Source organism: Lolium rigidum, chromosome 2 (genome assembly GCF_022539505.1).
Source record: "Lolium rigidum isolate FL_2022 chromosome 2, APGP_CSIRO_Lrig_0.1, whole genome shotgun sequence".
In the NCBI taxonomy this organism is placed as follows: domain Eukaryota; kingdom Viridiplantae; phylum Streptophyta; class Magnoliopsida; order Poales; family Poaceae; genus Lolium; species Lolium rigidum.
This window is the reverse complement of record NC_061509.1, coordinates 46800056-46825149: the sequence shown is the minus strand read 5'-3', so window position 1 is coordinate 46825149 and position 25094 is coordinate 46800056. Positions and strand designations below refer to the sequence as shown.

At 47.1% G+C, this 25094-nt stretch overlaps 1 protein-coding gene and 1 pseudogene across 1 annotated transcript; both read right to left on the bottom strand.

The window, feature by feature from the left end:
• Positions 1–5492: 5492 nt before the first annotated feature.
• LOC124691701 (tyrosine-sulfated glycopeptide receptor 1-like) lies at positions 5493–8924 on the bottom strand. Its single transcript, XM_047224975.1, has one exon. The coding sequence runs from the start codon at positions 8922–8924 to the stop codon at positions 5769–5771; it is 3156 nt and encodes a 1051-aa protein (XP_047080931.1). The 3' UTR covers positions 5493–5768.
• A 7368-nt stretch (positions 8925–16292) lies between these two features.
• On the bottom strand, positions 16293–21456 carry LOC124691700 (annotated as a pseudogene).
• Positions 21457–25094: the final 3638 nt, after the last annotated feature.

Below are 25094 nucleotides of genomic sequence, written 5' to 3'. Positions count from 1 at the left end.
TTGTTTAGCACCTTCATGACTAGTTGCTAGTGCTCAATATTCAAAGTGACTATTCTAGATGGGAACTTGTGAAAACCAATGACTTTGAAAACCTTGGAATGAGGAGTCATTCTATTGAAAGATTTTGAAGGTGAATATGACTTGTGAATGACTTGGTGAATTTTTACAAAACTGATGGTTGGGTTCGGATGCGATACCATTCCAATTTTACAAGTACCCCCACAATACACAGATACGGGTAAGGCTTAGCTGGAAATTTATGTGTCTTAGTATGGGTTCCCTCTAAAAACAATCGTCATCGGGGTTATGCCGGAGGTTGCCTCTACAACAAAAGGAATGATGTGAAATGACGTGAAATGAGGTGAATGTCCGACCCAAGCCCCGTGCGCCTCCCGGGGCTGACCGTCTCTGGTCTTCACCTTGGGAGGCCAAGCTCATGGGGAGAGGTGCCTATACTAGGGTATGTAAATGAAAGGTTAGGATTGGTAGTTCGCGTACTTGCGTACGATAAATCGTGGCCAGCTTACCTCGACGAACTATTGCAATTGTTGTGGCACAAGTGTACAACCTCTGCAGAGTGTAAACCTATTCGAATAGCCGCGTCCGCGGTCATGGACAGTTGGAAAGGCCATACTGTTCCGTCATCATAACTTTTCTAAAAATATGAAGGGTGACTTGTGTTTTGAAATTGAAAGGTGACATTGACTTTGAATCACAACTGAGTTGTGGGAATGACACTAATGTTCCCACTTGAGTTAAGATAGGAAAACGAGGAGTTTTTGGTTTATAAATGCTTATGAAATAAAACTGGCTTTATGCAAATGAAACTAGAGCTTAGCACCCCCTTACTATAGTTGATCGTATTTACATTAGTATTTAGTTTGCGAGTACTTTAAAGTACTCATGGCTGTGTCCCTGGCTATTCAAATGGCCAGACTATGAAGACGAGTACTGAACCCTGGAAGAAGGATAGCGGGACGTCTACGACAACTAGGATCACTCCCCGACGTCAACAGTTGCCTGTGGAATAGATGGACTACTACTACGCTATTTCGCTTCCGCTATGTGTTATGTAATGAATCAATAGAACTTCTATTATTGTAATGAGACTGGATCCTGTGATCCTTTAGTTGTAAGACGATTATGTGTTGTAATGAATGATGTGTTGTGATATCAATCTATTATGTCTCGCAAAAACAATATTCCTGGGATTGCGAGGAATGGCATAATAGGCATCTGGACTTAAAAATCCGGGTGTTGACATAGTCCCACTGGTCAGCCCAGCAGTGGTTGAACTAGACAGGGCCGGCCCAAACCGATCTCTCTCTCTCACACACGAACCCTAACCCTAACTCTCTCTCGTGACTCACAGGCGATTCGCGTCGTAGCCGCAGCCGCCGCCACGTTCCGGCCAACTCCGGCCACCCGTGGCCTCACCGTTGGGCGCAATCGCTTCCCCTTGCGACGCTCTATAATCCTATCCATGTCGATTTGACGCACGATGCCGCCCTCTCTGGATCGCCTCCCCTGTGCATCTAGGGTTGTAACCCCTTGTGGTGTTCTTCGTCGATCCACGGCTCCATATGCGGTGATGCCGTCATCGTCAATGTGCTGGCTACCTGGAGCTTGGGTCGGCGCAGGTGGTGTTGTGGCGCCACTTGTGCCGCCGTCTCCAGGCATGCCGGTGCCTGTGGTGGTGATGGAGCTCGTCGGCGTAACACCGGCGTCTTCCCTGGGCTTGAAGTTGATGCGGCCGCGCAAGCACTGCCTCGCCATGCCGCAGCTTCTGCTCCCAGGCGCACGGTAAGATCCTCACTTCCCTCTCCTCTCACCTCTCTGCTTTTTCTAGTCCCTCTCGCTTGATCTGGCCATATGCAGCCCATTACTGGCCATGCCATGTCCATGCTTGTGTTGCTAAGCTACTGTTGTTGTTGCTCTAAATGGCATGTTGTATTTGATGTATGCAATTGTTGTTGCTAGGTTGTACTGGGCTCTATCTGCTCCCATGGTTTCATTTGGAGCTTGTATTGCTACTGGTTAAATATGTTGCTATACTGCTGGTCCTAGCTGTTGCTTGTCTGAAGCATTATCCATTGGCTATGCCTCCCAGTACTTGCTTGTCACCAATTGGTGAGCTGTGATGCTTACTGGAGTATGCTATTCTTGTACCTGTGTCTTGTGGTGCTACTGGTTCTATACCAGTGACACATCTGTGCTATTTCTATACTCTAATGTTGGTTACTATCATGCTATATCACTGGTTATGCTTCTGTGGTTTACTGAATCCTATACATTTGTTGCTTTGTGGTGGTTTACTGCCACTTGTAATTGATGAACCATGTGTTGTTAGTGATGACATTCATTTGATTTCCATGTTGTATTGGAAATAAATACATGTCTGAACCTGTTCAGGTTATGATGGCTTGCTTGCCAGTGTTGCTTGCTGGCTTAGGTTGCTTGCTTGCTTGCTTGTTTTGTGACCTCAGTAGCCTACTACTACCTCAGTAGCCTGCTACTGTCACTGGTTGCACAACAAAGTAGGGTATCTGGTTGGTTTTTATGAAAATAGTGATATCCACAGCTGGGAATCATGTAAATGAATGCCCTATGGTATCCTTTGAAGAAAAATAGATATTTCTGATGGTTTTGGAAACTAGGTGATGCTAGGTGATTCAGTTGGTCACTAAGACTAGTTTTATGTGGATTCTTTGGATAGGATGAGTATATTGGTTTACTTATGCATGTCCATCTGCTGGATTAACGAGTATTGGTTTGGCCTCTCTCTTGCCAGCATCACTTGGTCTATACCAAGTTATGACAAATTCTTATGGAGCATCTGCTCCACACCATGTGTGTGTATGTGCATGCTTATGATGGATTGGATCCTCTGGGTCCTCTCCAGGTATTAGTTATACCTTTCTCCAACTCCTAGATGAATTGTTTGGTTGATGAAGAAGCTTTGCTGGTTGATCTTGATCAACTAGCCCTTCTCCTCCTAGCTCCTAGTTGTTCTTGATTTAAGTCACCATGATTTCTTGCTGGTTTGGTTTGGTTTGGTTTGGGATGAATGAACTGGATGACTGTGAGGTTGTTGTTGTGTTCTTTCTGATGAACTGATGTTCCTGGAGGTTTCATCCCTATCTACTGTTTACTGTGCTATTTATAGCATGCCAGCATGGCTTGCTTGGTCGATAGCACAAGCTTGGTTGTGTGATGTGGTGTCCTCTCCATGTTTCACCATGGTGGTGAGTCATGGGAAAAGATCTGTTGCCATATGCTTTGGCTCTGGTTGGGACTTGATCCCCCTGCCTGAGCTTATCTCCCTAATTCTCATTCTTTTCTTGTTCAAGTGGCATTGCCACTTGTTACTGGACAATAATTGTTCTCTCCTTGTGTATCTTGCAGGTTTCAATTGGATCAAGAGTAAAGGATGATCAAGTGAAGATTTTTAGAAGAACTTAGTCTAGGAAATAATTCATGTTGTAATCTTCATTTTTATTTACTCATTTCTTAGTCTAGGAAATAATTCGCGTTTGTCCTAAGTTTTGGGATGTTACAATAGCTGAGCCGCCTGCCGCCGCCAGGAAGGTGGACGCCCCCCCCCCCCCAGCGGTTGCACATCACCCATTTTGCGTGCATCACATGCGCCATATCGACGGGGAGCGGCACCCGTTTCAGCCGCGTCTCCTTCTTGACGCCGTTACCGGACGCCTCAGAGTCGTGCTTCTTCTTCCCCATGGATGCGGCGGTGCGAGGAGGTGAGGGTGGGAGCGGAGGTTTCGGTGGTGTGGGCGATGGTAGGGACTATGTTGGTCGCCTTTTAAAGGTCGGGGTGCGCGCGAGACACGATGCCATTGTTGGTGGCACAGAAGTCCAGCCGCCGCCGGCCAGTGCGCGTGGAAGATGAAGCGGCGCCATTGATGGTGAAGGTTGTGTTGCACATACGGAAGCGAAGACTGCCGAAGCGACGGCCGCGGAAGCGATGCGTTGAAACAGGCCTCTAGGTCGCTGCCAGGTGGGCTCGTGGGAAAAACGAGCGGTCATGCGGCGCGACCGCATAGCGCGGAGACACATCCAAAGCACAAATATACGCCGCATTTGCATCTCCGCTAACGGTTTGGTTACTATGCGTCGGGCCGCTGGGCTGGATAAGACGCATTTTTCGACTGCACGGATTGCAAACGGTTAGCTCCGTTATAGATGCCCATATGGCATGGCAGGAATTCTCGAGTGCTATTGTAGTTAGTGGTGGCCATTTGCCGATAGTTATTTCTAGCTCATTCTTTGTTGCATTTCACATGGACCGAGTTATTTTCTTTTGTACATGGTTCTACTTAGTTTCCTTTCTATCTGTGCTTACGGTGGTTATGCCTTTTTTTTTTCTCCCTGAGGATAGGCCAATGGTTTTCTATTTCTAAACTAACACAAATGGTGTTTAGTGGGTTATGTGCATTCTTGGTTTAGTGTCTAAGTGGGCAATAATATCTTCTCTTTTTAATACTCCATGAAGATATTTTTCATTTCGTTTTGGGAGTAGTTGGTTCATTTTTCTCCTCAAATCTAATCTAGCGTTGGTTGTCTGCCACCTTGGCATGGATGGAGTGCCTGCATGGCCACCTAGTGTGATACAGTAGCTGCTTGTCCAGATCCCAGAATGGGGAATTTTTTTTCGAGTTGGTATAACGCGCCAAGCCCATCCAGAATGACCATGTCCGCTGTCGGCCGGTTCAGGCCCAAGGCGTAAATTGTCAAGCCCAACATCCATTCTGAAGAGATGGAGAGAAGGCAGGAGCATTCCCTTCCCACGGCCTTCCGCAGCTCTGCTCTATGGCCATCCCTCCCCGAAAACCTCCAGCGATCTCGTGGGAACTGCCTTCTCCTCTCCCGCCACAGTACGCGCGACGTGCCATTGCTTCCACCCTCGCTTCCGCCAACTGCGCGCCGGCGGCTATCCCTCCGCCGCGATGCGGGTCTTAACTCTTATAAGAGCGGCCCTGGGTATAACGACACGCTGCCGTCTAGGCAGCAGCGCGCTGCGGTCAGGCTGTTCGGCGAAATGCCGACCCGGTTGTCGTTGCTTGCACGGCCGACCGTGGTCGTCAAGGAGCTAAGGTTATCACGTCGATCATGATTCATGCTGGTGTGTGCCTCTATGTGCCGGTGGGAGATTCTGCATACTACAACGCGAGGTCCGTGGTTTCTTCACCGTGCGAGATTCTGCATACTACATGATGTGTACCTCTGATCCCCATTGCTATCTGCATCACTAGTGGTGGTATACTGTCGATAACTTATGCACGGTGAGTTTATGGCATTCCAAACACCTTAGCTGTATTGCATCCTCAGTCTATCATTCCATTCGTTTCCATGCTTGGACCAAGCATCTGTAGTGTCTACTAAACCAACTCCAACCCTGGTGGTTTTTAGTACCTCCAAAACGATGACAGCATGCTGTATCTGCACTTGAGTGGAAACCAATTTCACTCTTTATCTCAGAATACAAGACAACCATTCCACTTGTTTATTCTTTTCCCCACGGTTTTGAAGCTTATATAATACTCCCAAGATACATTGGAAAGAAAGATGAACTAGAAAAAAGCTTTCTAATACGTATATTAAGTTCAAAATGACAATATGTTAGGCACTATACAAGGAAAAAAATGTAAGGCTAGTCACAAGTACTTCTATGAAGCTGAGAAAACTACATACCCTGTGCACCAAACGTAAATGCTATCTATCATGTGGGATTCATCCAATCTTGGATGGTTTTATGTCTGCAGATCAGCACCTATACTGGCCAGGCAGGAAACTACTTCCATGATAGCGGGCCTCCGGAATTGATCATGATCAACACATTTGCAAGCGGTTTCGAGCACCTTCAGCATTTGCTCTTCATACCCTGTTCCTCGAAGCGTTGGATCCAGGACCTCAATCTGTTTACCCTCAGACATCATCTGCAGAACCCATGGGACAAGTTCTTTTGATGTAGCCATGACTGTAACAGGTCGCTTTCCTGTGAGCAGCTCAAGTAGGACTACTCCAAAACTGTATATATCACCTCTCAACGTAGCAACCCATGCTTGCCCATACTCGGGAGGAATGTAACCCATAGTGCCAACCAGCTCGGTTGTGACATGAGTTTGGTTGGGAAGGATCAATCTGGATAGCCCGAAATCTGCAACATAAGCTTTAAATTCTTTGTCCAGTAGGATGTTGCTGGATTTGATGTCACGGTGGACAATATGAGGCTTGCAGTCATTATGGATATAAGAAATTCCCAGGCTTGCTCCTAGTGCGATCTTGAGCCTCACTGGCCAGTCAAGAAATGAGCTAGCATCATCATCCCTGTTATGGAGCCGATCATCCAGGCTTCCATTCTCCATGTAGGAATATATGAGGAGCCTTGAGTTTCCCTGGATGCAGTAACCCCACAATGGTACAAGATTTTCATGCTGTGCCATGGTCAGTGCATCCACTTCTGCAATGAACTCCCTTTCCATGAGACACATTTCACCGTTGAGCTTTTTGATTGCCAGCTTAGATCCATTATGTAGCTCTGCCTTGTAGACTAATCCATAACCTCCACATCCAATGATGTTCGCCTTGTCAAAGTTGTTCACAGCTTTCAAAATGTCAGCCAATTTGAGCTTGTTTTCTTCTCCCTTTCCTTGTGCCATCTGCATCACCACTACTGATTGCTCTGAACTGGAGTTGAAGGAAGTTTCTTCAACATCTTCATTATTCCCCCTTCCTTGTTTTGTTGTGAAACCCTTCATCCCCATTGAGACAAGGAGACGCACCAGCAAAAAAAGAAAAGCGATGCCTCCAAAGAACACGCTAAATGCAATTGCAAAAACAGCCTTCTTATTTCGATGTTTTGTGTATGACGGAGGTATTGAAGCTGAACCACATTTATGAGTGAGCATAGAACCACAAAGGTTTGGATTCCCATCAAAACTAGAATTCTGAAATGTACTAAACTGGCCTCCAGATGGAATAGGCCCTTCTAGGTTATTATTCGAAACATTGAATGCTGAAAGGAAGTTCAGGCTATTCAATGCAGCTGGGATATCACCTGTGAGATTGTTTCTGGACAACTCTAGCACTTGCAGGTTTGTGAGGTTGCAAATTGATTGTGGGATCTGTCCAGATAACTTATTGAAACTGAAATCAAGTACAATAAGCTCTTTCAACTGGCCAATCTCTGGGGGAATCACACCTGTGAAATAGTTGTGGCTTAGATTCAACACTGTTGGGAAAGATGTAACAACACGGTATTGAAGTGCTGGACCATTGTAAACAGGCAGCTCAAAGACCCCTGGGTCCCAGTGTGTTGCGTTTTCAATTGACTTCAGCATTGGCATCTCCATCAAGGTTAATGGAATTTCACCTGCAAGACTGTTGTTTGAAACATCCATAAAGAAGAGATGGCTTAGGGAGTTGATCCAGCTTGGTATTGGTCCAGTTAGTTGATTGCTATTTAATAGTAACATCTCCAAGTTTGCGAGCCTTGATATCCATAGAGGTATTTTTCCCAATAATTGGCAATCTTCGATGTCCAAAACCTTAAGATTCTCAAAGCCATCAGCTATGTCATCCTCTGGCATGATCTCTCCCTTGAAGTTATCGCCGATAAGCAGAGTGGTAAGGTTCCTGCAGCTCTTAAGGATGTGAAGTGCATTTGTGATGTTTGTGAAAGAGTTTGTAGCAAGTGATAGGAAGGTGAGGTACTTTAGATCGCTTATTCTTGGTGAAAGCTGCCCATCTAATTTGTTGGTAGATATCCGCAGTGCAGTCAGATTGCTGCAAGAGTATATGCTTTCTGGAACTGTGCCATTGAAGTGGTTGAAGTAAATATCTAAAGTTCTTAGACTTGGCAGGTTGGAGAAATTGACCTTTTTAAGTTCTCCACTGAAATTGTTGCTCTTGAGGTCAATTGTTACCAGATTCGTGCAATTGCTCAGAGCTGATGGCAGCTCCCCTGATATGTTGTTGTTGTTCAAATGCAGCTCCTTCAATTTCCTGAGCTGACCTATAAAGTCTGGAATCTTGCCACCAAATTTGTTCCCTCCAAGATCCAGGGTTACGAGATTTCTGAGGTTGGTCATGCGTGTGCTATCAAGACCTCCATGTAAATCATTGTTAGGAAAAGACAGGTGCTCCAATAAGGTAGCATCGAAGAGGTCATCTGGGAGAGTTCCACTGAGTTTGTTGTAGCCCCCTCTGAGCACTCTCAGCCTGGAGCAATTACCAATTCCTGGGGGGATGTTGCCACTTAACTGGTTAAAACACAGATCAAGCATGGTGAGGGATGATGAGGTGTTGCAGACATCAGCTGGTATCGACCCAGTAAAGCTGTTATTGCTTGCATTGAGGGCTATCAGATTCTCCATTGCTTTCCATGTGGTGGATGGAAACTGTCCTGCAAATAAGTTGCTTGAGATGTTCAGTACCTGCAGAGGCCGGGCAGGGGTTGAAGGTAGCAGCTCTTGGAGTGTTCCATTGAGCTGGTTAAAGCTGACATCAAGGATGGTGATGTTGCTGGACGACACCAATCCCAGCGGCAGGCGACCAGACAGCGAGTTGTGGGAGAGGTTAAGGTGCTGCAGCCCGCTGAGGTTTCCAAGGGACTCCGAGATGTGCCCCTCAAGGCCCTTTGAAACCAGCACGACATCGCTGACCGTCCCATCTTGTCTGCAGGTGATCCCTTCCCAGTTGCAGCAATCTGTGCCATTACGCCATGAGGTGGCAAGGCCACCATGTTGTGAGAGCTCGTGCAGGAACTGGAGAAGGGAGTGCTTCTCCTGCTCCGTGCAGGAACTGGTAGGAGAGGCCAAGCAGATCAGCAGCACAAGAGCAACACCAAAGGAGGGTATGCGCAATATCTTGTTGTGTGTCTTGTTGGAAAAATGGAGTGGCTGCATGGTTTTCTTGTGAAACTAGCATGGAAACCAGAGCTTAAATTGTGCCTTGACCGGAGAAAGTATCAATGGTGGTCTAATCACGAAACAGCGTCAGAAGAAAGATCTTGGTTCCATTTTGTTTTGTTCTTTGCAGTCGTAATCAGCACAAAGAAAAAAGTGGTGGGTTCACACTATGACGTTTCACTCGTGGCTGCTTGCTATAATCTACTGACAAGTCAATTTCCCAATCTTATGAAAACTAACCGTACAAAATATTGCATTGTAGTCACCCACTCGTTATCAACTCAGTTATATCGGGTTTTTACTGCAACCTGACATTCCTTCTCTTACTGGACAAATCTTATCTTTTCCACTAATACTGACTAAAAACATCACTTGTTAATGCATCCTTTGGTAAACAGGAAAGGCGCGCATGCGAGGAAAGAAACAAACAGTTGGTGAAGATTTGAAGAAATAGGAAAGGCCGCCATTCGAAAAAGAAACAGTTGGTGAAGATTTGAAGGAACAGGAAAAGGCGCGCATTTGAGAAAGAAACAGTTGGTGAAGATTTGTGAAGATAATATGGGGATATGGTACACGCCTAGATCATACCGAAAGGCATTTTTTGATCTAGAACAATCATCATTTGAGAAAAAAAATCTTGAGCATGAGCAGTCGTCGCTGTTAGCGTGCAGACAAGGCAAAGTGGAGGGCAAGAAGAAGTTCAGTTTTCTAGCTTAATGGACAGGGTGGGTGGGTGGGTGGATGATCTGTGCTCTCCTCCATCCTCTTGACCTGAGGCGTTTACTTGCCCTTATGACGCAAGCTTTGCCTGATGTTTACATCTGATGCTATTTTTCATTCTCCCTGGCTCCACTGGCGCATTTTTATGGACCACGGACCGTGACGCTTTGGGGCCACCTTCTGAATTCTGAACAAAATTTACCAAAGATGATGAGTATAAAATTTAATTGATTTAGTAGGTTCTAGGGATAAATAATGTTCTCTTAAAGTAAAACAAGGTGAGTCATCCTATATGAAAAGATTACACTAACAAGTAAGATAAAAGCAATCTAATCTCAAGTAAAGGCAGGAACAAAATTTACCAAAGTTGATGAGTATACAATTTAATTGAATTAGTAAGTTCTAGGGATAAATAATGTTCTCTTAAAGTAAAACAAGGTGAGCCATCCTATATGAAAAGATTGCACTAACAAGTAAGATAGAAGCAATCTAATCTCAAGTAAAGGGGGGAACAAAATTTACCAAAGATGACGAAGAGAGCACACAGTGATATTCCCTTGGTTCCTATAACTACACGCTCTTTTCGCGGTCATGGCACAAAGTCCACAACGGTCACGCGGACTTACCGTGCCTCTCCCTTGAGCTCGCCATAAAGTATGAGGTCTAGCATTGTTGGTAGATCTTGAGGCGATCTCCATACCTTGACAAACTCCTTGAGGTAATCATCAAATGTACAAGGTTCACCACAAACCTAAGAGTAGCATATAGGTTAAGCTAGCGAAGATAAGTTCTGGCTTACTGGATTCACGGAAATAGATCTTTTTTTTTATTCCCTCACTTTTTTTTGAACAAGATAGGCCCCGAAGGACCTGGAGCATGCATTAATCCGTCGATGGGAGCAAAGTTACATAGAGGACCTCAAGGAAAAGCAAAATTACAACCAAGTCCCTATTTTTTGCACTAAGCACCCTGCAGAGACGCGTTGAAACGCGATCGAGTCCGAAACCGACAGTTGCTGACTCTCCGACATCGCCGTCACTTCCATCCCCGGGGACGAAACCACTTGAGGACGGAGCAACGCTCGTCGCCACGCCGTAGTCGAAGAAGATCCTCCAACAATGGAGGAGAAAGCTCGAACGAAGTCCGAGCGCAGCAGGGCCAACCCTATGGCCGAAGATAGCGACGGCCGAAACAAGCCGACGCTTGGAGACTGCTGCCGAGGTTGCATGCTCCAGACACCTCGAGCACCGCCTCTGCAGGGTCGTCGCAGCCACAGACCTCCTCTCCTCTCCCTTGCCACCAAGGCCGGCCAAGAGGAGATGGAGATGAAGCAGACCACCGAAGCAGAGATGGCGAAGACGCTTATTGAAGCAGGGGCGCGCCGGAGGAGCAGATCCCTCTGTCTTCCACCATGGAAGAACAGCGGAGCCTGCCACCGTCGCTGGCCTGACGCAGCGTCGACACGCCAGGCTTGAAGGAGACCCCTGCGTACCTCCAGATGCGCAGGTACTGGCACCATCCTCCCTCTTCTCCTCGCCTCCACGGCCGGCCAGATGAGGAAGAGATGGAAGCCGAGCAGCGCAGATCCAGGGGTAATAGTTGTGGATCTTATACATGGAGATCCCTGGGGTGGCAGATCTCACCGTCTCCGGCCACCGGAGCTCGAGAAGACGAAGCCACGAGTACAGGATGTTCAAGATCTGATCCATAAGATCTTGAACCCTACTCCAAAGAACCGGAAAACCGCCGAAAACTAAGAAACTAAACCTAAAAACTACTCCGGCGCCATCTCCCCTCCATCTCCGGCCGGCTATTCCGGCGGAGAGGAGGAGGGAGAGGCCCGACAAGGAGGAGAGAGGGGGCAGATACTGTAGCGGGTCGAGAGAGGTGTAGGGGGGAAATGAGCGGTCAGCACCAGGTAAAGTGGGGAGTCACCTTTTATTCCCTCACTCAGGTTCAACTTTGAGTGGAGAGATGGAGTATGCCGAGCAACTCACATGCATGCATGATGCTAAAATCATTACAAGAAACGGTAAACACTAAACAACGGAGGCCGATGGGACTCGTTTCGTCGGACCTCTCCAACCACGACAATTTTGCTTTTCATCGGACCGCTCCCATTCCTTTCTTTCACACGTTAAGAGCATCTCCACTCGTCTCCCCGAGAAGCCCCCCACGAGCCGTTTTTTACATCCGGACGGCGAAATCCGGCCCAGTCGCGCCCCCGGTTCCTCGATTTCGTCCGGATTTGGGCCTAAATTCATCCGGCGATCCCACGCCATCCCCGGGCCCCCGGGGAGCGCTCGGGGACTCCGGATGGAGCAAAACCAACCGCCCACGCCCACGCCCACGTGTCTCCTCTTTCGTCCGGACTCCCCGGGCCATCCTCTTTTTTCCCGAGAAACGCCGCTTGGGGAGCACACGACTGGAAATATACTGCCCCCCATGCCAAAAATTGATTCAATCCGGACGAAAATTTCGCCGGATTTGGATGTGGGGAGCGCCAACGAGTGGGGATGCTCTAACTGAGACATGTTTTTGCCCATTCAAATCCGGAAATCACTGGCAGTTAATGCCTGCATTTATTCGTTGCCTCCCATAATGCCTCCCAAATCGTTGCGAGAACGCCGCCGAGCGACTCTCCCGTCCTCGTCGCCCTGCTTCCCGTTCGTCCCCAGCTCTCCTCCCCTCGCCCGAATCTCTCACCACGCTTCATTTTTCAAGGTCTGCACCGGCGAGCGTGGCTGGTTTTTCTCGCGCGCCAGCAGCAGGCATGCGGCTTTTCCGGTTTCATTGACTACCGGCCGGTGCAGTAGGAGATCTAGGTTGCTCAATCCGGACGAACCTCAGCGCCGGAAGCTGCTTCCACCTCGCATGGTGACCGTTTCGGTCTCTTCGATGGCTACGCGACCAGAGGAGAAGGTATTAGCTACAATTTGGTCTCCATTTTTCAAGCGGTATCAGATAACTAATTTGTGGTCATATATTGTGTCTGCTACTTTATAGATCTTTTCCAGGGAAAATTTTTTTTTTCATGTTTACATGTACTTCTTGTACGTCCATGCTTTCTTGTGTAAAGTATTATGTTATGATCGATGAAGTTTGTACATTGTTTGTATAATTTCAAATTTGTCTGCTTCTACATATATTATATTATGCTTCCTACAAACAGATTGCCGCATAGAGTTGTGGTGGTGACCAAGGAGATGCAGAGTGGGTTTATGCTGATCAGCGTCTACTGTTTGAAGCACCGACGCTGCGATGAACTACGGACACCGTCGGAAAATCATATTGGCATGGTGCCCCATTAGGGTGACCACATCCTGCTATCCTAGCATGGTAACAGTGCCATGATCGTGCACGCCGAAGGAAGCGGCTTAATGGTTCGTGCCATACAGAAGCAAACTGAACTTTTTTTCCACGGAAGCACAATCCTATTAGTTTGTAGCACATTTTATTTTTGCCGGAAGCACATACTACCTTCAGTTAAAAATAATTGTCTAAAAGTGGATGTATCTATACTAAAATTTGTTTAGATACATACATTCTTGGAAAAATATTTTGAATCAGAGGGAGTGCCTCATTCCTATGAAGCATATGTAACAGGGAAATGTAATTATTTTTGTTGATGGAAATATATTTATTTGTGATTCGAAGCACTATGCTACTGCATTGATGCCTTCGAAGCAGCTGTATACCATGTGACACAAGACTCAAACTTTTATTAATTCAAAGCAAGATTTTTTTTAACATAGAAGCAAATTCTTTGTCCACGGAAACAAGAAAAAAAAAAGCAAAGAAAACGAAGTGTCTTTCATGCCGAAGAAAATTTGAGTTGCGCCGGAAGCAGATTTGATTCCCATTGGAAACCCGTTTGTTGCTTGGGAAATCAGATTTGCACATCATCGGAAACTTTTGTTTCTTAAAATCAAGAGCTAATAAGAGTTCAAATCAGTGTTTCAATGTTCTATGAGACATGCTTCAAACTTAAATATACTAGTGTGTTTCTATCAACTATATGGGTTCTTCCAGCTTCGTACCTTGCACTGTTCTGAACAAATAAGTTTGCGAGACACAAATCTCTATTACAGATCAAAACATCGTCCAATTGCAAGACATGAGAAGCAACCTCTATGAAAATTTGAAACAAGATTTCCTTTCCTATGGAAGCATAACGCATGATCTAAATTGGCTACAATAATTAATTTCCTAAACACTGAAGCAGCAACAGATGATCTGGCGTGATTTACGTGGGTACTTATTAGGGAGAAGAAATCGGGCAAACTAATGTGCATGCTTGTTTTAAATGGGCCGTCCATCCTACGCTCCATATAGGAATGATCGCTCCATATAGGAATGATCGAAGGGCGCGGGAGTGGTCCGATGTGAAGCTAAAAATCGGAAACCGATTCCTAGCGCTCCCCGAAAGAAACATTGCATTGTAGAGATTGTTTCTTAACATACATCACTATGTAGGTTATTGATCCCCACTCCATGCAAACTTTAATTCCTCTTGTTAGTACGATTCCATACAACTCAATAAATGCTAAATAAGGACTTAAATACATTGTATTTTCATAAACCTTTTGTGTAGAGGCGACCAATCATCAAGCTTAATCATTGTCCGAGACTAATATGTGTTAGCTCGCTTGTAGAACCATTTGTGCTCCGAATCCTCGGTCATTATTAGTGTTGGATATGCCATTTCAACAACGCGGATGTTTTGCTATGAATTTAATGGACTTCGATGAGTTGGTTCCAAGGGGATCCCCAAAGAGCATCCTCATTTGTTTCTAGAAAAACATTCCCATTTATTACAATAAAAAACTATGTTCTCATGATCAGAACATGAAGAAAGGTGGAATTATACAAACTTTTAAATGTGTGCAAATGCAAGCCCGCTCGACATCATCGAAGGCGGCATCACATAGTGCCATAGTGGTATATACCTTTCACGTGTTCCAACCTCGTGCACCCTCACAACTCCCATCTTTTTACGGGTAACTCCCATTGATGAGGCCTTTCGATTGCTGATATTAGTAGGACACTCCCGCCGTTCTCCTTCGTATGTCGTGGCCGGTCTTTGATTATCATGGATAACTACCACTTGCCACCTCTTAAGACAAATGTAATTTGATTTATCTCCTCCGATCAATTGAGTCTCAGTTGGCCATCTTCCTCAAAATGGTTCTATCATACTATGTCCTAACCACCTACAATCACAGAAGAATTTGTCCTTCCATCATAATCCCATTCCTAATCGGAACATGAGTTATCTTCGTCAAATAATGGCTGTAGAAATTTTACTGAAGTGCCAAAAATTTACTAAAGATATCAAAACTCAAAACGTGTATTGATGCTATTTTACAAAAGAAATGGTCATATAGCATGTTTGTTTGTCCACTGATATTATGAGGCAATCTGATAGAAGAAAAGGAGGAAAATTGAATTCAACATAAATAAGTGAATGTTCACGGAATTCCGTCATGAGTTATTGGAGTGAGTTTTTTTTTTTTCAATAAATACAAAATATACTCTCTTGAATGGTGGAAGATATTTTCTATGGAATATTATTATCTGAAAATTTGTACTCCTTTCGATTCATATGATGTTAATATAGATGTATCTAGACACATTTTAATGTAGATACATCCATTTTAGGATTAAGTAATATGGATCGGAGGGAGTATTATATAATTTAATAAACAGTTTACAATTTTTTTATTATACTTATTTGATTTTTTTTGAGGAACTTTAAAGTTTTTGAGCTTTTTTTGAGAAACTTTAAAAGTATTTTCTTCCGTGAGGAGGTCTAGCTGAAGCTAGGCCGCTACCCCGTAGGTGATGAATGGCCCATATCATAGCAAAGCGGAAAACCAGAAAAGCCTTTCCAGTCTCCACCCCCGTCTGCTCTTCGGTGCCGGCGAGTCGCAACTCCACCGCTCTCGCCGGAAGCCCGGAAGTGCCTCCTCCTCTTATGCCACGGAACTCCGCCGCACGCTCGCTTCCAGCCTCCCGTAGGTCGCAGCTCCAACGCTCTCGCCGCAAGCCCGGAAGTGCCTCCTCCTCCACGTGCTCGCCGCTGGAATCTACCCATCGGACGTCCTCAGGTCGTTCGGCGAAATGCCGACCCGAATGTCGTTTCTTGGACCACGGCCGCAGCTCTAGAGAAGCTGGGTCAAGCTCGTAAATCAGGCTTTGGACGCGTTTTCACGAGTACTTGTATACGCCAGAGGGCGATCTTGAATGCGAGGCCCCGGTTTTCAGGCCATGTGAATGCATTGACATGGTACGTAGGTGCTTCTGATCACCATTCCTGTTGTTATACATTTAAAACATGGTAGTCGACTAGTCCTATTACATTCAGAATTTCTCATGCCATTCCATTGAACGCTTGGACCAACCAAACATTTGTTGTATCACCTCCGAGGCTCCAACTCTGGTTTTTTCAACATAAAAGAAAAAGCTCTGGTGGTTTCTCAAATCAACCGATCAGAAGCAAACAAGTGGAAGCACATAGTACACTGGGAAAATAATACGATCGTTTCTTATGTTTATACTTTTTCCCATGCTTGTGGAACTTTTCTCAAATCAACCGATCAGAAGCAAACAAGTGGAAGCACATAGAAACTGAAAATGTCACAAGTACGCCAGGCACAAAAATACAAGATTATCTATCACATGTAGTTCATCGTATCTTCACTTATCTTTAAATCTGCTGGTCAGCGTCTACACTGGCGAGACAGGAGACTATTTCCATGATAGCGGACCTCCTGAATTGATCATGATCAACACACTTGCAAGCGGTTTCGAGCACCTTCAGCATTTGTTCTTCATACCCTGTTCCTCGAAGTGTTGGGTCCAGGACCTCAATCTGTCTACCTTCAGAGCTCATCTGTACGACCCATGGGACAAGTTCTTCTGATGTAGACAGTACTGGAACAGGTCGCCTCCCTGTGAGCAGCTCAAGCAGGACTACTCCAAAACTGTATATATCACCTCTCAATGTTGCGACCCATGCTTGCCCATACTCGGGGGGAATGTAACCCATAGTGCCGACCAGCTCAGTTGTGACATGAGTTTGGTTCGGACTTGGGAAGGAGCAATCTGGCTAGCCCAAAATCGGCAACATAAGCTTTAAATTCTTTGTCCAGTAGGATGTTGCTGGATTTGATGTCACGGTGGACAATATGGGGCTTGCAGTCATCTTGGATATATGAGAGGCCCAGGCCTGCTCCTTGTGCGATCTTAAGCCGCATTGGCCAGTCAAGAAATGAGCTAGCATCATCATCCCTGTTATGGAGCCAATCATCCAGGCTACCATTCTCCATGTAGGAATATAGGAGGAGCCTTGAGTTTCCCTGGATGCAGTAACCCCAGAGTGGTACAATATTTTCATGTTGTGCCATGGAGAGTACATCAACCTCTGCACTGAACTCCCTTCCCATCAAACACATTTCACCATTGAGCTTTTTGATTGCCAGCTTGGAGCCATTATTTAGCTCTGCCTTGTAGACTAATCCATAACCTCCACATCCAATGATGTTCGCCTTGTCAAAGTTCTTCGTAGCTTTCAAGATGTCAGCAAATTTGAGCTCGTTTTCTTCTCCGTTGGTTTGTGGCACCCGCATCACCAGTAATATTTCCTCTGAACTAGAGTAGAATGGAATTGATTCAGCATCTTGGTTATTATCCATTCTATCTTTTGTTGTAGTGCCCTTTGTCCTGATTGAAACAATGAAACGCCCCAGCAACAAAAGAGCAGCAATGCCTTCAATGAATACACCAAATGCGATTGCAAAAAGATCCTTCTTATCTCAATGTTTTGTGTATGATGAAGGCACTGAAGCTGAACCACATTTGTGAGTGAGCATAGAGCCACACAGCTTTGGATTCCCTTCCAAACTAGAATTCTGAAATGTATTAAACTGCCCCCCTGATGGAATAGGCCCTTCTAGGTCATTGTTCGAAACATTGAATGCTGAAAGGAAGTTTAGGATGTTCAGTGCAGCTGGGATGTCACCTGTGAGATTGTTGCTGGACAAGTCTAGCACCTGCAAGTTTGTGAGATTGCATATTGATTCTGGTATATGCCCTGTCAAGTCGTTGGAGCTGAAATTAACTGAAAAGAGAGCTTTCAACTGACCAATCTCCAGGGGTATCTCACCAGTGAATTTATTGTTGCTTAGATCCAGCACTTTAGGGAATGCAGTGGGTACACGGTATTGACGTGATCCTGTATAAACAGCTAGCTCAAAGACCATTGGGTCCAAATGTGCTTCAGTCTTTTCTGACTTCAGCATTTGCATATCCATCAGTGCTGTTGGAATTCCCCCGGTGAGGCTGTTGTTTCTTATGTCTAGATAGTAGAGGAGGTTTAGTCTGCTGATCCAGTGAGGTATCGGTCCAGTAAATTGATTTCCTGATAAAAATAACACTTCCAAGTTTGTCATCTTTGATAACCAATGAGGTATTTTTCCCAATAATGAGCACTCATTCATTGCGAGAACCTGAAGATTCTCAAAACCATCAAGTATGTCATCCTCTGGCATCAGCTCTCCCCTGAAATTCTCCCCAAGAAATAGGGCGGTAAGGTTCTTGCAGCCCTTAAGGATCCAAAGTGCATTTGCTATGTTTCTAAAAGAATTATCAGCAATTGACAAGAAGGTGAGGTACTTCAGACCAACTATCCTTGGTGAAAGCTGTCCCTTTAATTTGTTGCCAGATAGCCGCAGGGCAATGAGATTGCTGCAAGAGTATATACTTTCTGGAATTGTGCCAGAAAAGTTGTTGTATAGAAGGTCTAATGTTTTCTGGAATTGTTGAGGATAAATATCTAGGTCTCCCGACCCCACATGGCAGAATGCACAAGGGCCGTTTTCAAAGTCTGCAAGAGAAGCTACTGAAACGAATGCTTGTCTGGGGAGATGGCTTCCCGTCCCAGGCTGTATGTGATGACCTCAAGCGCATGGTCCGTAATTACTGGTGGGGTGCAAGCAACGGCCGAAGGAAAACTCACTGGTTGTCCTGGGAAAAAATTACCTTACCAAAGGCGAAAGGAGGGCTGGGGTTCCGTGACTTCCGAGTTTTCAACCAGGCTCTTCTAGCAAGACAAGCTTGGAGGCTTCTGACCAAGCCGAACAGCCTGTGTGCAAGAGTCATGAAGGCGAGATACTTTTCAAATGGAGAGCTTCAGGACACAGTATTCTCAGGCAATGCATCGCCAGCCTGGCAGGGAGTTCAGCACGGATTAGAACTTCTAAAGAAGGGGCTCCTTTGGCGTGTTGGTAATGGAGAAAAAATCCGGATATGGCGTGACCCATGGATTCCTAGGCCTCACTCTTATAGGCCAATCTCTGTGCAAAATAACTGTCGTATTCACCGTGTTGCAGGCCTCATCACGGAGCAGGGTACATGGAATGTGCAGCTACTTCGAAAGCACTTTCACCAAGTAGACGTTGAAGCGATCATGCAGATCAAGCTGTGTGCTCGGCGCATGGAGGATGTGTTGGCATGGGCGCCAAGTGCAAATGGAGTTTTTACTGTCAAAAGTGCGTACTGGCTCGGCATGGAAGAGCTGAACCGGCCTTATATAGGCGCCACGAGCAGGGCACCGAATGGTCGAAGGGCCATTTGGAAGGCAATTTGGGGGTGCCCTGCCCCCCCCTAAGGTGCGCGTTTTTGCCTGGAAGCTAGCTACAAATTCCCTGCCTACTTGGGAGAATAAATGTAAACGCAATATGGAGATATCTAATACTTGTACCATCTGTGGGGTGGAATGCGAGAACACTTTCCACATATTTTGTAGGTGCCCCATGGCGAGGAGTTTATGGCAAGCAATGGAGGAAGTATGGAGTCTGCCGAATGTGAAGGAAATGAAGTCGTCTGACCATGAATGGCTACTGCACATGCTGGATGGGAAGACGGAGGTACAACGTGTCATGATCCTAATGACACTTTGGCGCATATGGTACTGCCGAAATGAAGTAATCCATCACAAGCCGGTGCCATCCATCGAGGTTTCAAGACGTTTCCTGTGTAGCTACCTGGAGTCTATCCTAGTGATCAAACATTTTCCTGACGCTGATCCAACAAAAGGAAAATCAGTGGTGGTATGGGAGAGGAAGGCTAATACATCAGGAAGGAAGATGAATATGAAGGAGAAGACTGTAAAGAAGTGGAAGAAACCCCCAGATGGTTATGTGAAACTGAATGTGGATGGGTCGTACTGTCAGGCAGATGGGACAGGAGGTCCAGGGATGATCTTGCGCGATGACGCTGGCCATGTCATCGTTTCGGCATGCAATTTCCAGAGCTCTTGCCGCGATCCGCTTGAAGCAGAACTCGAAGCATGTAGAGAAGGAGTGGAGATGGGTCTGAGGTGGTCTAATCTGCCATGTAAGGTAGAAATGGACTGTGCGGTGGCTGTCAAGTTAATATGTGCTGAGGGCCTGGATCGGTCTCCTTATACCGGTCTAGTGCAGGAGATCAAGCAGCTTCTGTCATCAAGAAATAATATGGAGATTGTCTCTATTAGTCGTGAACAGAATATTGTTAGCCATACTTTGGCAAATATGGGTCGTAGTCAGGCTAGATCGCAAGTTTGGCCCATGTCGGGTCCGTTTCATGTAATGGCACTCTGCCAAAACGATTGTAATATCGCTGCTTGATTAATGGAGTTTTCAATTCGCAAAAAAAAAAAAGAAGGTCTAATGTTTTCAGATTGGGCAGATTGGAGAAATTGACCTTGGCAAGGATTCCACTGAAATGGTTGCTCTTAAGGTCAATTGTTATAAGATCTGTGCAGTTGCTCAGAGCTGATGGAAGCTCTCCTGACATGTTGTTGTGGTCCAAGTGGAGCTCCTGCAATTTCTTGAGCTCACCTACAGAATATGGAATATGGCCACTGAAGCCATTCTCTCCAAGATCAAGGGTAGCCAGATTTCGGAGGTTGATTATGCGTGCACCATCAAGTACCCCATGTAAATCATTGTTAGGAAAAGAGAGGTACTCTAGTGCGGTAGCATTGAATATATCACCTGGGAGTCCCCCACTGAGGTTGTTGTGGCCGGCCTTGAGCACTTTCAGCATGGAGCAATTACCAAATCCTGGAGGGATGCTGCCACTGAAATGGTTGAGACAAAGCTCAAGCATAACAAACGATGGCGAGCTGTTGCAGATATGAGCTGGTATGTTCCCAGTGAAGCTGTTGTTGCTGGCGTTGAGGGCAACCAGATTGTTCATGACCTCCCATGTGGTGGATGGAAACCGTCCTGTAAATAAGTTGCTCGAGATATTCAGTACCTGCAAAGGCCGAGAAGGGGTTGAAGATGCCACCTCATGCAGTTCTCCATCCAGACGGTTGAAGCTAAGGTCGATGACAAGGATACTGCTGGATGACACCAGTTCCCATGGCAAACCACCAGACAGCGAGTTGTGAGAGAGGTTGAGGTGCTGCAGTCCAGTGAGGTTCCCAAGAGACAGAGAGAGACGCCCTTCAAGGCGCCTTGAAGCCAGCGAGATATTGGTGACCGTCCTGTTTGGGCTGCAGGTGATCCCTTCCCACTCACAGCAATCCATGCTATTCTTCCATGAGGCAACGAGACCACCATGCTGTGAGAGCCCCGCTAGGAACTGGAGAAGGGAGCGCTGCTCCTGCTCCGTGCAGGAGCTGGTGGGAGAGGCAAAGGAGATCAGCAGCACAAGAGAAAGGCCAAGCAAAGGTATGCGCAATTTCTTGATTTGTGTCTTCTTTGAAAACTGGAGTGTCTGCATGGTTTTCTGGTGAAACTTGCACGGAAACCAGAGCTCAAGAGTTGTGCCCTGACTGTATAAAGCATCAATGGTGGTTTAATCATGAAAGATCATTTTTCCCAAAAAAAAGGAAACCATGAACCGCATGAGGGCACAGAAAGATCTTGCTCCCATTTTGTTTTGTTCCTTGCAGTCGTAGTCACCACAAAGAAAGAAGTGGTAGGTTCACACTTCACACTATGACGTTTCACTCACGTCTGCCAGCTATAATCTTTTGACAAGTCAATTTCCATGAATACTTACTGCATGCAAGATTACCTGACCTGGCAACATTTCTCTTACCGGTTCCTCGAAACAAATCTGACCTTTCCCTACTAATACTGACCAGAAGTATCACTTGTTGATGCATCCTTTGGTGTACAGGAAAGGGCGCACATTCGAGAAAGGAACAGGTAGTGAAGATTTGTGAAGATACCGCGGGGAGATAGTACTCGGGGAGATCATACCGAAAGGTGTTTGGGATCGAGAGCAATTATCATGGTTTCAGTCAGTGTGTTGGATAAGGCCGAGTGGAGGGCAAGAACTTTGAAAAAAAAATGTGGAGGCAAGAAGAAGTGCAGTTTTAGCTTAATGGACGGGTGATATGTGCTCTCTTCCATCCTCTTGACTCCAGGCGTTTACTTGCCCTTATCAGTGCGCGAGCTTGCCTGATGTTTACGTCTGCTGCTGTTTTCCATTCTCCCTGGCTCCACTGGCGCACTATTATGAACCTTTGCTCTATGGCAAATTGGCAATCATCGGTAAAGACAGATTGGCGAAGAGTGACGACCTCAAACCTGCTCTCGCGACCATGGAGGCGACGGGCGCGTGCGGGCCGCCGCCGCCCTGATCTCCCTCCCTGGGCCTCCCCTGCCTCCGCGCCTACCAGATCGAGGATCCCCGCTCTGCTCTCCCTCCGCCCCTCCTGCTGGCCTGCGCTGCTATTGCCGGTGCTGCGGGAGCCGGGCCCCTTCGCCGGTGCCTGGGCGGGATCCGCCGCCGCTTCAGCCGAGCTCGGCGAGGCCGCCTCTCCGCCCTCGCCCTCGTCGCTCGGCCTCCTTCGCCTCCCCTTGCCAGGCTGGGCCTCGCGACGGTCGTCGTCCTCGAAGGCCTGGCGCTATGGCTGCCGAGCCCCCTGCTCCTCTTCATCCGCCACCGCCGCCAGGCGCCCTTCCGCCCTCCCCGTTCAGGCCGACGGTCTTCTCCTCCGAGCAGAGGCTGCTCCTCTCCTGCTCCCGAAGCCCCCCTGCTCCAGCGACGAACACGCAGCTGCCCTGCGCTTCGCCCCATGCGCCCCCTGCTGTTGACGCGCGCCCGCGTGAAGAGGAGTGCTGGCAGCATGTGGGTCGTCGCTCTGGCCGAGCCTTGCCGTCGCCATCTCCGTGGGGGGAAGCTTTGGAGCGGAGCCTCGCCTTCAAGAGGTGGGCTCGCGGGCGGTGCTTCCGCTGCCTTGAGCGTGGCCACCATGTCGGCACCTATCGGGAACCCTTCCGTTGCATTCGCTGTCGTCGTCCGGGTCATCGGGAGCACAACTGCCGCCGTCGCTCTGCGGCCGGCCCCTCTCCTACCTCGCAAAGCTGCTCTCCTACTGTTGGTTCTCCTCGACCAACCTAGTCTCGGAGCTGGGCCGAGGTTGTGCGTCATTCGCCGCCATGTGCATCGGTGCTACCATCTTCCCCACCTGGAGTTGGCGGGGATGCCTTTGACAATGCCGCCGTCCAGGACTCCGACTTGCAGGCCCAATTTGCTTCCCTGCGAATGGAGCTCCTCCAGCTTGTTGCGGACCGCATCGAGGAGGTTACTCGGCCGCTGCGGGACGAGGCTGCTGCAATCAAGTTGTGGCTTGCGCGTGCTGTCGGAAGCTGGGAGCGTGCGGAAGAAGCTTCCACATGTGGTGTTGGGTGTGCCCCTGCCCGAGCTTCGGATGCTAGGATGAGAGACCCTGTGCTCTTGGAGTCCTTCGGCCCTTTCTCGCCTGTCCGCCGCCCCTGTGACTCGTCTCCTCCGGGCCTCGACGCCTTTCGCCTACATCTTGAAAGTTGCTCTGATCTTGCTCCTCTTCTGCCGGATGCGGCTGATGACAAGGTTGCTTCCCCTGAGGGTCTTCAGAGCCCAATCCCTGATGACGTCGAGGGCTTTGGGGTAGGCCGAGCTTTTTGTTGAAACTCCTGCCTCTCTTTCGGTTGAGCACTCGAGGCTTGAGGCTTCGCGTTTGAACATGTTGAGGTGGTTGATGTGTTGGCTGCTCCCTTGGTGCCTTTTGTTGAAGATCCCGAGGTGGCCGACTCCACCAAGCTTTGCGATTTCTTGGCCAACTTGGCTTCGAAAAGCCGGCGCTCATGTCGCCCTTGTATGAGCCTTTGGAGGAGATCCCCGCTCGAGTGTTGTTGTTCTGCAAGCGAGTTCTGCGGAGGACATCCAAGTTGATCCGGGGATCCCGCTGCGACAAGCTCAATGTCTTCTTGTCTTCGATTTCTCGGCTCGCGCCTCCGCCTATCCTTGCTTCACCGCCCTCTCGGAGAGCCCGGTGCTCCTAAGGAGGTGGCCACCACGCCTCGTCGGAGTGGTCGCATCGAGAAGCGAAGCAATCGCGGAAGGATGCTACAACTCAAGAGTTGCTCGCGCGTGTTTTGGGCGTCTTGAAAGAGAACGCTGAGTTCGATGACAACGCCCTTGCTGCCTTCATTGACAAGTTTAAGACCCCTTTGTCGCCTCACTCCATCGTGATGCTTGGCTCCCTTGTGAAGAATGTGGAGAAGGTGAAAAAGCCCAAGGGCAACAAGGTCGGCGCCAAGAAGAAGGCGGTTGAGGTTACATGATGGATGCGGTTCATGCAACCTTCGTGTCGTGTTGTCGAATAGGTAGCACTTTGTCGTTGACAAGTTGGTCGATCTTGTTGTGTGGTTGTTTTAACTTTGGAAGTAGTCTGCATGTCGGAGGTACTCAAGTTTGTATGGTTTTCGATCTGGTTTTCCTTATAAACTGGATCATTTTCCTGTCTTCTTAAATGAATAGCCAGAGCTCCTGGCGTTTGATCAAAAAAAATGGCAATCATCTAAATTATGCAGCTGTTCAAGTGAACCAGAAGCACCGCGTTGGTACAGTAGGAAATATCAGCGCAATAGTGGAGCGCTCGTGCCAATCGAGTACCTAGTGTGTGTTAGTATCTCTAGCCTCACTTTCATGAAGAAGAGGATGAAACTAAGAGAGTTGGGGCAATTTTCGTTGGTTTATTTCTCACACATCTCACACAATGCCATGCCAAACTGAGGGCACGGGGCTACAGATTTATACTACCTCCGATTCAAGGAATAAGGCGCCCTCGTTTTACGTGCTTTTTGTTTGACCAATAACTACTTCAAATATATAAATATTGTTTGTATGAAATTAACATCATTGGAAAGTGCTTTTCAATACGAATCCAACGATACTAATTACATATAATATAATCAAGTCTGGGTTGCTCAATTTTTATGGTCAAAGTTCGTCTTGAAATACGTGTGCGCCTTATTCCTTGGGACGGAGGTAGTAGCTGCTAGCCAGCCAGAATATGCTAGTCTAAAGATGCTAACTGCCAGTCCTAAAGATGCTAACTGCTAGTCCTAAAGATGCTAACTGCCAGTCCTTGATGCCTCTAAAAAGCAGTCAAAGATC